The following is a 13,750-nucleotide window of genomic DNA, read 5'->3' on the forward strand; positions in this document are numbered from 1 at the left end:
AAAAGTTGCCCCTTAGATCCCTTTTAAATCTTTCCTCTCTCACCTTAAACCTTTGCCCTCTCTAGTTTTGAACTCTGCTATGCTGGGTAAAAGACCTTGCATATTCACCGTATTCATGCCTCTCATGATTTCATAAACTCCTCACCCCGCAGCCTCTGACACTCCAGGGAAAAAAGCCCCAGCCTTTCAGCCTCTCCCTAAAGCTCAAACCCTCCAAACCTAGCAAACAACCAGGATCATTTCTCCAGTTGGGAAATCTAGAACACTAGGATGCAATCTCAGAATAAAAGGTCAATCATTTAGCACTGTAACGGGAAGAAGTGTTTTTTTTAAACTCAGAGTTGTGAAGGTTTGAAATTCTCTATCATAAAAAAATGTTGTGGATGCTCCATTGTTAAAAATATGTGAGACTGAGCTTTTTAGTGAATCAAGGCATTATGGGGAACTGATGTTCTGATTTTTCACGTTCCAAAATTCTTTTTAGTTTAAAGAACAGCTCACAACTTTTTTATTGGAGATTCTTGTTTTTTAAAAGTTTCAACTGATTTTGTATAAAATCATTTAGGAAAGGGTTAGAGTTAACCATTTAGAGTTAGGCTTCTCATTTGCATTCAGTTTCGGTGCAAACTCATCCCCCGAGGATTCTTTTCTGACTCAGACCGAGAGAACAAGAAAAGGAAGCAACAAAGCGGAGGCTCTCGGGAGTTGTAGTCCACCGGCTCCGAGTGTGCGCAGTGACAAGGGGGTCATGGTGGTGGGAAAAACCACAGCCCCCAGCGTGCACCTGGGAGGCAGCGGCTGTCACTTCGCCCTAGCTGCTGGTTTGTGACGGAATCGGCGTCTCATAAAATACAACATTTTCAGGTTTTTTTTCAGGAAAAAAACCTGGGCCGGCGGCAGAAAAGTTTGTGTGTTTTTTTTTAAAGTAAAAAATGGTTCCCCCTTCCTTTTCAAATTTTAGTTAAACTTTGTGATGTGTAAGTGCGTAGTTGTTTGTTAAAGATTCTCCCTTTTGCTTTCAGTTTTTAAACCTGGTGTCAGTCAGCTCTGTTTCGAAGTCTTTACTTCGGTAAGTTTTGCTTCAGACAGATTTTATTCTCGGTATTATATGGTTACTGACGATAACTTTGTATATCATGATGTTGGGAAGCAGGTTAAGATAAGTTTGAGTCTGTTCGCGTCCAGAAACAATTCTGGTTTTATTTTAAACGGAAGACTGGCTTGTGATGAGCTCCAGGTTGCTATTAAAGACTGATCGTCTTGAAAATATGCTATTTTTATTTAATTCTCATCATTTGAAAGCGTTGTCAGTTAATTGGTATACAGTTCCATGGCTTAGTAGTCTTTAGTTTCCTAGCCAATTGCCTTGCTCAGTGCTTATGGTGGAAAGGATCTGTGTATACAAGAGTATATCAAGAATCAATCAGGGCACTTAGTGAGTCAGGGAACATTGTATCAATATTAGAGTTATAGAGTTGTATAGCATGGAAACAGGCCCTTCGGCCCACATTGACCATGCCAACCAGTTTTCCTAAACCAAACTAGTCCCATTTGCCTGTGTTTGGCCTACATCTCTCTAAATCTTTCCTGTCTATTGGTTGCTATATCTCACTAGAGTGGTTACTGGGATCAAAAAACAGAAATTGCCAGAAACGTTACTCAACCCGAAATGTGAATTTTTAATTTCTGTCCACAAGACCTACCAGACCTGCTGCACTTCCAGCATTTTCTATTTTAGTTTCTGATTTACAGTATCTGTTTTTTACTTTGTTACTGGGATGTTAGAATTGGACTGTGGGGAGAGATTGAGTGGATTGATCTGATTTCCAGGGGTTTAGAGAATGAGCAGTGATATTACTGAATCAGCATTCTAAGAAACTTGACTATACTGCAGGATGCTTCCATGACTAAGAATCAAGATTATGGGTTTGAAGCTGCAGAAGAAGGTGTTGACCATTTAGGACTGTGATGGAGAAAAATGCCTTTTATTCACAGGTTTGCAAATCTTTTGAACTCTGAAGGCTAGAGAGCTGTGGATGCTTTTTTTTTATTTTCCACTGATGGATGTGTACATCGCTGGCTGTTGCCTTTGATGTTGGTGGTGAGTATGTTTAAGACAAAGCATCACAGAGTTTTGAGTACTAAGAGATATAGGGTTAGATTATAGGGTGGAATGAGGCAGGAAAATAATCCCTGATCAAGTTGAATGGTGAAGTAGATTGGAAGGGCCAACTGGATGAATTTATCGTGATGAAATCCCATCCATTGTTTGGAGATGCCGGTATTGGACTGGGGTGTACAAAGTTAAAAATCACACAACATTAGGTTATGGTCCAACAGGTTTAGTTGGAAGTACTAGTTTCTGAGCGCCACCTGATGAAGGAGCAGCGCTTCGAAAGCTGGTGCTTCCAATTAAACTTGTTGGACTATAACCTGGTGTTGTGTGATTTTTAACTTTCCCATCCGTTGTGTGTCAGTATTAAGCTATTTATCCTGCTTCGTTATTTTATTAGATTAGGCTGACTTGTGCTTCAACTGTACTGACCTGCCTTGGTTCCAATCTCTTTGATACCTTACCCAACAAATTCCTGTCATTCTTGGACCTGAAAATTTTAATTGACCACTGGTTTTCTGGGTGAATAAATTCCTGGTTACCATGATCCTTTGTGACAGCAGTGTTCAACATGTATTCGTCTTACTCTATCTTCTCCTCATCTAGGTGTACTTCCAGGCAAGGATCACTGGTGATCTGGAATTAGATTTTGGGCTTCCTTTCCTTTCACTTCTGTGCAAACTGAATTTCTTTATCCCCAACTGTTTTGTGTTTCTGTATGTAATTCTGCTTTGAATGTTAATACACTCTGGTTCCCAGTCTGACAATGTATTGACATTAAAACCATCATCCTTGTTTTAAGCCCCTCCATGGCCCTCTCCGTGTCTCTGTTAACTTCTCCCAATAACCTCTATAATTCTTTCATTTGTCCACTACTGCGCTGCTGCAATTCCTCAGTTTATATTGCACTGCCAATGGCAAGGTCCCTTCATTGCTTATTGTCTAAGCTTTAGAATTCTCTCCTTTTAAGATGGTCCTTACATCCTACTTCTTTGATAACCTGCCATTTTTTTTTCTATAGCTTGATGTTAAATTTTCAATAACAGCTTCTTCTGAAGCATCTTGGAATGTTTTACTATACCAGTGATGCTATAAAAATGCAAGTTATTGTTGAATCAAAAATTTCTACATAAATTTGGAGATGCTTATTAGTATAATACACTATAATTAATACATATGTTAGGGATACTCTTATGAACTTTGTTCAGAAACCATTAACCAGTACTGCTGTGTGCAGTATCATTTTTATACCAGAATAAGAACATTTCTGTTGATTTAATGGATTTGTTTTTTTCTCTCGAACCAACTTTGATTCCATGCCAAACCCTCAATCAGGTTGCTGTAATCCCTCAAACTGTTTTTTTTTCTTCAATTGTGGATCACAGTAGTTCACAATTAGCCTCAAGCCTGTGGAAAAACGGAGTAGAAACCCCAAGGCCCAGGTGGTAGGCATTGACTGGTTTCAAGTGTATTATGTCAGAAGGTTCTTGAGGTGCAGTGTAGCGTCCTGGGTTCAAGTACCACCTGAACAGGTTGATTAGAAAATATCTGTGTTATGTCAGAATATTGTATGCAACCAGCTTTAAGAATTTTCCTCAACTTATTGTTCAAAGTTTGTGAGAAGATTTGTAGCTCGGGTGCTCGTTGTTGTGGTTCTGTTCGCCGAGCTGGGAATTTGTGTTGCAGACGTTTCGTCCCCTGTCTAGGTGACATCCTCATTGCTTGGGAGCCTCCTGTGAAGCGCTTCTGTGATCTTTCCTCCGGCATTTGTAGTGATTTGAATCTGCCGCTTCCGGTTGTCAGTTCCAGCTGTCCGCTGCAGTGGTCGGTATATTGGGTCCAGGTCATGTGCTCATTGATTGAATCTGTGGATGAGCGCCATGCCTCTAGGAATTCCCTGGCTGTTCTCTGTTTGGCTTGTCCTATAATAGTAGAACAACACTACTATTATAAAACAAGCCAAACAGAGAACAGCCAGGGAATTCCTAGAGGCATGGCGCTCATCCACAGATTCTATCAACAATCACATCGACCTGGACCCAATATACCAGCCACTACAGCGGACAGCTGGAACAGACAACCGGAAGCGGCAGAGACAAACCACTATAAATGCCGGAGGAAACATCACAGAAGCGCTTCACAGGAGGCTCCCAAGCACTGAGGATGTCACCTAGACAGGGGATGAGACGTCTGCAACACAAATTCCCAGCTCGACAAACAGAACCGCATCAACTTATTGTATTGTGTCCATCTCTTTACTACAGAAACTTGCCACTGCTCTGACACAATAGACACATCCTGTGATAGACACATTGTCTGTATTCTTTCAGGCTGGCTACCATGAATGAAAATCAAGAAAATCAACAGACCGACATTTCATCGTTGTATTCCAGCACCTTTGCCCAGGTTATCTTTGTCAATGTGGAAAAGGTGTACATGACAGATGTTCCTGTGAAATGCAACTACACACTGACACCCAGGATCATTGCCCATAAGAAAGACTGGATTGGAATTTTCAAGGTATGTCTAATATCTTATTAGAGCTGGATTCTGACAGTGCAAACTTTAGTGCTATCTTAGAGTGGCAGCCAGGTTTTGGAGTTAAGTCCACTTGAACCCATAACCATCTGATCCAAGGGGCATGGATAGGATAAATAGACAAAGTCTTTTCCCTGGGGTTGGGGAGTCCAGAACTAGAGGGCATAGGTTGAGGCTGAGAGGGGAAAGATATAAAAGAGACCTAAGGGGCAACTTTTTCACGCAGAGGGTGGTACGTGTATGGAATGAGCTGCCAGAGGATGTGGTGGAGGCTGGTACAATTGCAACATTTAAGAGACATTTGGATGGGTATATGAATAGGAAGAGTTTGGAGGGATATGGGCTGGGTGCTGGCAGGTGGGACTAGATGGGGTTTGGGATATTTTGTCGGCATGAACGGGTTGGACCGAAGGGTCTGTTTCCATGCTGTACATCTCTCTGACTCTGTAATTGTTTATTTATCCACCCCACACTCTTTAGATGTTCCAATCATTACCAATAATTCAGTGTGTTTTTATAGAATGGAAAGAGACTCTTTGGGCCACAATGTCTGGAAGAAAGTCACATTCCTGATGAAGACCTTACACTCAAAATGTCGATTCTCCTGCTCCTTGAATGCTGCCTGACCAGCTATCCTTTTCCAGCACAACACTTTTTGACTCCCACTGTATGTGTGCCAGTCATCAAACATCTATCTACATATCACATTTTCCAGCACCTGGACCTTAGCCTTGTATGCTATGATGATTCCAGTGCTCATCAAATAGTTTTTAAATGTATGAGAGGACCTGCCTCTACCACCCTTTTCATGCTGTGAGTTCCAGATACCAACAATCCTCTGGCAGAAAGATTCTTTCGCCATTGGACCATGCTGTTCACCTCTATAACTCTCTTTGACTCTAAATCCCTTCTAAGCATCCTGCTCCTTACCTTAAAATTGGGCTCCCTGTATTAAGAGAAAATGTTTTTCCTTAATTACCTGTCTATGCTCCTCAGAAGCTTATACATCACAGTCAGATGCACCTTCATTCTCTCTGCTCTAAGGAAAATAACTCCAATCCCTCTTCATAACTGAATTGCTCCAGTCTAAGGAGTGTTCTGGTGAATGCCTTCCGCACACTCTGCAGTTCAGTCACATTCTTCCTATAGTGTGGTATTCAGAACTGCACACGACTCCAGCTGTAACCTAACTAATGCCATACACCATAACTTCCTAGCTTTTATATTCACTAATATAAAATTCACTAAAATATCTTCACTAATAAAGGCAAGTATCCCAACTGCCATCTTGATCACCTTATCTACCTATTTTGCTGCCTTTAAGGATCTAAGGACATTCACACCAAGAAATTGTCTCTGATCTTCTGTACATCCTTCAGTCCTGCCATTCATTGTCGACTCCCTTGCCTTTTTAGTCCTACCAAAATACAGCACCTCTTAATTTTCAGTATTGAATTCCATATGACACTGTTCAGCCCATCTGACTAGTCTGTCTATATTGTCCTACAGTCTGATGCTTTCCTCCTTGCTAGTTACCACATTACCAATGTTCATATATGGCAGGAGACATAGAACATAGAATATTACAGCGCAGTACAGGCCTTTCGGCCCTCGATGTTGCGCCGCCCTATCATACTAATCTGAAGCCCATCCCACCTACATTATTCCATATACGTCCATATGCCTGTTCAATGACGACTTAAATACACTTAAACTTGGCGAATCTACTACCGTTGCATGCAAAGCATTCCATACCCTTACTACTCTCTGAGTAAAGAAACTACCTCTGACATCTGTCTTATACCTATCTCCCCTCATTTTAAAGTTGTGTCCCCTCATGTTTGCCGTTCCCATACTCCAATGTATTGACCATACCTGCTGCGTTTGCTCCTATATCATTAGTACCAAAACTTACGGCAGACCATTGGACACAGGCATCAGTGACAAAAATATTCTTTGACCTTTTAACTCCAATTTTTTCCACTAAGCCAGTTTTGGAACCAATTTGACAAATTGCCCTGAATCCATGGCCTCTTCCTTTCTTAACCAATGTGCAGTTTGAGACCTTGTCAGAGCCTTACTGAAGTTCAAGTATACTACATCAACTGCACTGTAAGAGATGATCTTCCCTTTACAAAGCACTGCTGACTATCCTTAATTAATTCAAAATTTTTTCCAATAGTTTCCTACTACGGATGTTAGACTCACTGTCCAGTAGCTTTTTAGGACCATGTTAGCTGCACTCCAATCCTCTGACACCCCTCCTGTGTTCAGAGGGGAATTTGAAATTAATTTCAGACCACAAACAATCTCTGCCCTTGCCTCCCACAGCAGCCTTGCATACATTTCATCTTGGCCTGGGAATTTATCTACTTTCAAGGCTGCTAAAACCGTTAATATATCCTCCCTGTCAATTCTAATTTGTTTAACTGTATCACAGTTCTTCCTCCTTATTTCTAGATCTACATAGTCCTTCTGTATAGAGAATACAGATGCAAAGTACTAATTTAAAACCTCAGCTATGTTTTCTGTCTCCACACACAGATTGTCACTAAGGTTCCTGATGTGCCCTACTCTTTCCCTGGTTATTCTCTTGCCCCTAATATACTTAGAATGCTTTTGGATTTTCCTTAATGTTATCCACCAGTTTTCTTCTTGTTCCTTTCTCACTCTTCTACTTTTATCTAAAATGCACAAGCTTGCTTAAATTAGATTAGATTAGATTACTTACAGTGTGGAAACAGGCCCTTCGGCCCAACAAGTCCACACCGACCCGCCAAAGCGCAACCCACCCATACCCCTACATTTACCCCTTATCTCACACTACGGGCAATTTAGCATGGCCAATTCACCTAACCTGCACATTTTTGGACTGTGGGAGGAAACCGGAGCACCCGGAGGAAACCCATGTTCTTCTAGGGCATCTATTAGAGTCATAGAGATGTACAGCATGGAAACAGATCCTTCGGTCCAACCATTCCATGCCGACCAGATATCCCAACCCAATCTAGTCCCACCTGCCAGCACCCGGCCCATATCCCTCCAAACCCTTCTTATTCATATACCCATCCAAAAGCCAATAAATGTTGCAATTGTACCAGCCTCCACCACATCCTCTGGCAGCTCATTCCATACATGTACCACCCTCTGCGTGAAAAAGTTGCCCCTTAGGTCTCTTTTAGATCTTCCCCTCTCACCCTAAATCTATGTCCTCTAGTTCTGGACTCCCCGACCCCAGGGAAAAGACTTTGTCTATTTATTCTATCCATGCCCCTCATAATTTTGTAAACCTCTATAAGGTCACCCCTCAGCCTCCTACGTTCCAGGGAAAACAGCCCCAGCCTGTTCAGCCTCTCCCTGTAGCTCAGATCCTCCAACCTTGGCAACATCTTTTTCTGAACCCTTTCAAGTTTCACAACATCTTTCCGATAGGAAGGAGACCACAATTGCATGCAATATTCCAACAGTGGCTTAACCAATGTCCTGTACAGCCGCAACATGACCTCCCAACTCATGTACTCAGTACTCCGACCAATAAAAGAAAGCATACCAAACGCCTTCTTCACTATCCTATCTACCTGTGACTCCACTTTCAAGGAGCTATGAACCTGCACTCCAAGGTCTCTTTGTTCAGCAACACACCCTAGGACCTTACCATTAAGTGTATTAAGTCGTGCTAAGATTTGCTTTCCCAAAATGCAGCACCTCGCACTTATCTGAATTAAACTCCATCTGCCACTTCTCAGCCCATTGGCCCACCTGGTCCAGAACCTGTTGTAATCTGAGGTAACCCTCTTCACTGTCCACTACACCTCCAATTTTGGTGTCATCTGCAAACTTACTAACTATACCTCTTATGTTCGCATCCAAATCATTTATGTAAATGACAAAAGGTAGAGGGCCCAGCACCGATCCTTGAGGCACTCCACTGGTCATAGGCCTCCTGTCTGAAAAACAACCCTCCACCACTACTCTCTGTCTTTTGCCTTTGATCGAATTCTGTATCCAAATGGCTAGTTCTCCCTGTATTCCATGAGATCTAACCTTACTAATCAGTCTCCCATGGGGAACCTTGTCGAACGCCTTACTGAAGTCTTTATAGATCACATCTACTGCTCTGCCCTCATCAATCTTCTTTGTTACTTCAAAAAACTCAATCAAGTTTGTGAGATATGATTTCCCACGCACAAAGCCTTGTTGACTATCCCAAATCAGTCCTTGCCTTTCCAAAAACATGTACATCCTGTCCCTCAGGATTCCCTCCAACAACTTGCCCACCACCGAGGTCAGGCTCACTGGTCTATAGTTCCCTGGCTTGACTTTATCACCCTTCTTAAACAGTGGCACCACGTTTGCCAACCTCCAGTCATCCGGCACCTCACCTGTGACTATCGATGATACAAATATCTCAGCAAGAAGCCCAGCAATCACTTCTCTAGCTTCCCACAGAGTTCTCGGGTACACCTGATCAGGTCCTGGGGATTTATCAACTTTTAACCGTTTCAAGACATCCAGCACTTCCTCCTCTGTAATCTGGACATTTTGCAAGGTGTCACCATCAATTTTCCTACTGTCTATATCTTCCATATCCTCTTCCACAGTAAATACTGATGCAAAATATTCATTTAGTATCTCCCCCATTTTCTGTGGCTCCACACAAAGGCCGCCTTGCTGATCTTTGAGGGGTCCTATTCTGTCCCTAGTTACCCTTTTGTCCTTAATATATTTGTAAAAACCCTTTTGGATTCTCCTTAATTCTATTTGCCAAGGCTATCTCATGTCCCTGTTTTGCCCTCCTGATTTCCCTCTTAAGTATACTCCTACTTTCTTTATACTCTTCTAAAGATCCACTCGATCTGTCCTGTCTATACCTGACATATGCTTCCTTCTTTTTCTTAACCAAACCCTCAATTTCTTTAGTCATCCAGCATTCCCTATATCTACCAGCCTTCCCTTTCACCCTGACAGGAATATACTTTCTCTGGATTCTTGTTATCTCATTTCTGAAGGCTTCCCATTTTCCAGCTGTCCCTTTACCTGCGAACATCTGCCTCCAATCAGCTCCGAAAGTTCTTGCCTAATACCGTCAAAATTGGCCTTTCTCCAGTTTAGAACTTCAGCTTTTAGATCTGGTCTATCCTTTTCCATCACTATTTTAAAACGAATAGAATTATGGTTGCTGTCCCCAAAGTGCTCCCCCACTGACACCTGCCTTATTTCCCAAGAGTAGGTTAAGTTTTGCACCTTCTCTAGTAGGTACATCCACACACTGAATCAGAAAATTGTCTTGTATACACTTATCTGCTTTACTTGCAAGATTCCTTGCTTTAAAATAAATGCCATCCAGCCTTGCCATACCCCCTTGTTCCTTAGCCTGACTATATTTTCACTGCCCTTCTAGAGTAACAGAATCTGATTTGAGTTACCTCTAGATTCTCATTGAGTTAATGACTGCTTTACTACAATTAAAGCATCTCTAATAGTCTTGATTCATTTTGAAGTATAGGCACTGTCTGACTCCCCAGCATTTCACTAGAGTAGCCAGTGTTCATGGAAAAGCGCAGCAGGTCAGGCAGCATCCAAGGAGCAGGAGAATCGACATTTCGGGCATAAGCCCTTCTTCAGGTCCTGAAGAAGGGCTTATGCCCGAAACGTCGATTCTCCTGCTCCTAGGATGCTGCCTGACCTGCTGCGCTTTTCTAGCAACACATTTTTCAGCTCTGATCTCCAGCATCTGCAGTCCTCACTTTCACCTAGCCAGTGTTCATGTTTGCTTGAGGTTCAGGGTATGTTAACAGGCTCTGTTACCTATGGGGTCTTGATGACTATCCTCTGTCCTGTAAATTGTGCACTTCCCAAGAGGAGTCATTGTCCAAATGATTGAAGATGCAAATCCAGCTATTTCTTTCACCTCAGTTGAACAATCTCTGCTAGGGAGTTTTCGTTCTTCTTCAGCTTAACTTGATTCTGAACTTTGCAACGAGTCAGTTGATTCTGAATTTTCAGTGCTGTCATTGGGGGATAAATGGCCCAAACCTTCTAATATGGGTCAGAATCTCCAATTCTAGTGCAGAACAGGCAAAATAGGGTGGCATGGTGGCTCAGTGGTTAGCACTGCTCCCTCACAGCACCAGAGACCCGGGTTCAATTCCAGCCTCTGGCAACTGTTTTTGTGGCGTTTGTCTGCATGGGTTTCTTCTAGGTACTCTGGTTTCCTCCCACAGTCAAAAGATGTGCAGGTTAAGTGAATTGGCTATGCTAAAAATTGCCCATATTGTTCAGTGATGTGTAGGTTAGGTGCATTAGTGAGAGGGTAAATATAGAGTAATGGGGAATGGGTTTGGGTGGGATATTCTTCAGAGGGTCGCTGTGGACCTGTTGGACTGAAGGGCCTGTTTCCCCACTCTAGGCATTTCATAATTATTTGCCTCCAGTTTTTTGGCTCATATCAAGTAAAGGATCCTTCGAACCCCACACACACTCCCCCCACACACACACACACACACACACTCCCCCCACACACACACACTCTCCACACACCACACACACGTAGAAACCATGCTCTCAGTGCCCAGTACTGACTGCCATTGCCACTGCATAAATGCCCAAAGTCTCCTTTTGTGGACTCAGCTCCACTTACCCAGCTGCTCGCCATAAGCTTTAATTCCACACATTTCAAAAATCTATCTTAGCCTTAGAAACATTCAGTGAGATAGCCTCAACTGTTTCTCTGGGCAGGGAATTCCATAGATTCACAACCCTTTAGGTGAAGAAGTTCCTCCTCAATGCAGTCCTAAATTTGCTCCCCTTTAGTTTGAGGCTATGCCCCTTAGTTCTAGTTTCACCCTCCCTGCTTCTAGCTTATCTATTCCCTTCATAATTTTACATGTTTCTCTAAGATCCCCCCCCATTCTTCTTAATTTTAATGAATACAAGGATATTCCAATAGTTGAATCTTTTGACCCACAATCTCAACGATTGTCGGCAATAATGAAAAGCTGTCTGAATTCCCACTGCTCGCAGCAAATCTTGAACCTCAAAGTTAATTTGTTAAGAAACACTATATTGATCAAGAAGGCTAATTTTAAGAAAGGAGGGTTGGGGGAATTTTGAATGAAATAATGATACCCCCCTGCTTATTACACTTCCCAGACTTTGGATTTTTTTTCCAACTCAATGTTTTCACAAGGTAAAAACAAATTTCTGCAGGATCAGGAAATTTGAGGTGAAATCAGAAAATGCTGAAGAAATTCAACAATCTGGCAGTATTTGTGGAGACAGAAACAATTAACGTTTTGAGTCCAAATGATTCTCTTTGAAACAATCTTTATTAATATGCTTTTGTTGCTATTTTTGGGCATGTTGAATACAGATTGGAAAGAAAGTCTTACAAAATTCCCTGGAGTGTCGGAGGCTGAGGGGTGACCTTATAGAGGTTTAAAAATTATGAGAGGCATGGAGAGGATAAATAGACAAAGTCTTTTCCCTGGGGTTGGGGAGTCCAGAACTAGAGGGCATAGGTTTAGACTGAGAGAGGAAAGATATAAAAGAGACTTAAGGGGCAACTTTTTCACGCAGAGGGTGGTACGTGTATGGAATGAGCTGCCAGAGGATGTGGTGGAGGCTGGTACAATTGCAACATTTAAGCGACATTTGGATGGGTATATGAATAGGAAGAGTTTGGAGGGATATGGGCTGGGTGCTGGCAGGTGGGACTAGATTGGGTTGGGATATCTGGATGGCATGGACGGGTTGGACCGAAGGGTCTGTTTCCATGCTGTACATCTCTATGACTCTAAAAACCTTAGTTATCTACTCTAAAGTAAGCTCAACTTAATCTTGGTTAGATTCTATTACGTGACTAATTTGACAGAAATTCTTTAACTTCTATGGTGGGTTTAGAGATTTCATTTATATCTATCAGCTATATCTACCTGTCTTTCTCATAATGCAGCTATCCATTATCTGTCTTGTACCCATTATGAATTTATCCTGGGTGCAATTCAAGTTATATTAAGATGATGCTGTATGACCAGAGGTGCTGTTCTTTTTATGAGATTTTAAACTGTGGCCCTGAATATCTAATTACTAGTAATTAGTTTTGAAATGTCATTGTAATTACAAAATGGGAAACACAGCAGTCAATTTGCACACAGTAAGGTGCCACAATGTGGTAATCACCAGATAATTCGTTTTAGTGAATTGGGACTAGCCCTTCTTCAACTACTGTCTCATTCTCCTTACCTCTTCAACTGTTGAGTTTTCTGAGAAGGTAATAAACTTTAAGGAAACAAATTGCCTTTGGCATTCCTATTTTTGTGTCCTGGATACATTTTGACAGCTGTTTGCAGTGAGACTATTTTTGCAATGTGGTTCTTTTAATCAAGGTTGGTTGGAGTACAGCTCGTGATTACCACACTTTTGTTTGGGCTCCCCTCCCAAAGGAAGACAATCAAGTGGAGCGACAGCAGCAAGTGACATTTGAAGGTAACTTTCTTTTTATAAAAAAACTGGAACAAATGTGTGCATTTACCGAATCGTGCAGTCTTCCAGTATTATGAAATCAGAGTTCCAGATTCTTTTAAAACAAGTTAACGTTTCCAAACTGCCTGCGATGGGATTTAAGCTCATACTTGATAATAAATTAGTGTCATGGTCTCTGGAGAAATTTATGTCGAGACCTATGGGGGAAAAGAAAGCAAATGTGTTCTCTCACAAGATTTCTCATCCTCCTGCTCACAATGGAAGGCTGCTGCCTAAGACTCTTTGATCATAGGATTGGACTGCAAGTTGAACCAACCAACTAACTGGTGGAATCTCTGAAACACAAATGTTTAAAACTTGAAAGATGCTGCTCTCACACCACCACCCTATAGGAGGACTAATGGGTATGGCTCCTACATGGAGGCAGTGAAAAATAGTTTCCCTGCAGGAGGATCAGTTACCAAAAGATGCATTGAAAAGGTAATGAGAGGAGGTCTCATTGAGGTATATAAGATGATTAAAGAGGATTAACAAAATAGACATGAAGTGAATGTTTTCCCATGTGGGAAAATCTAGAATGAGAGGTCAGAATTACAGGCTGAGGGATGGCAGATT

At 41.9% G+C, this 13,750-nt stretch overlaps 1 protein-coding gene across 4 annotated transcripts in view; it reads left to right on the plus strand.

Moving 5' to 3' along the window:
* Positions 1-791: 791 nt before the first annotated feature.
* The window catches only part of LOC122539753 (uncharacterized), a 59,535-nt gene continuing 46,576 nt past the window's right edge, over positions 792-13,750 (plus strand). For 2 of the 4 annotated variants that reach the window (XM_087977732.1, XM_087977734.1), the window contains exons 1-4: positions 792-904; positions 1,023-1,069; positions 4,444-4,633; positions 13,039-13,138. In XM_087977732.1, coding sequence (XP_087833858.1) covers positions 4,454-4,633; positions 13,039-13,138 — 280 coding nt within the window. In that variant the 5' untranslated portion in view covers positions 792-904; positions 1,023-1,069; positions 4,444-4,453. The other 2 variants (XM_087977733.1, XM_087977735.1) reach the window with 2 other exon arrangements.

Source organism: Chiloscyllium plagiosum, unplaced genomic scaffold (genome assembly GCF_037043375.1).
Source record: "Chiloscyllium plagiosum isolate Xiang-an unplaced genomic scaffold, Cpla_swu_hap1 HiC_scaffold_32, whole genome shotgun sequence".
In the NCBI taxonomy this organism is placed as follows: domain Eukaryota; kingdom Metazoa; phylum Chordata; class Chondrichthyes; order Orectolobiformes; family Hemiscylliidae; genus Chiloscyllium; species Chiloscyllium plagiosum.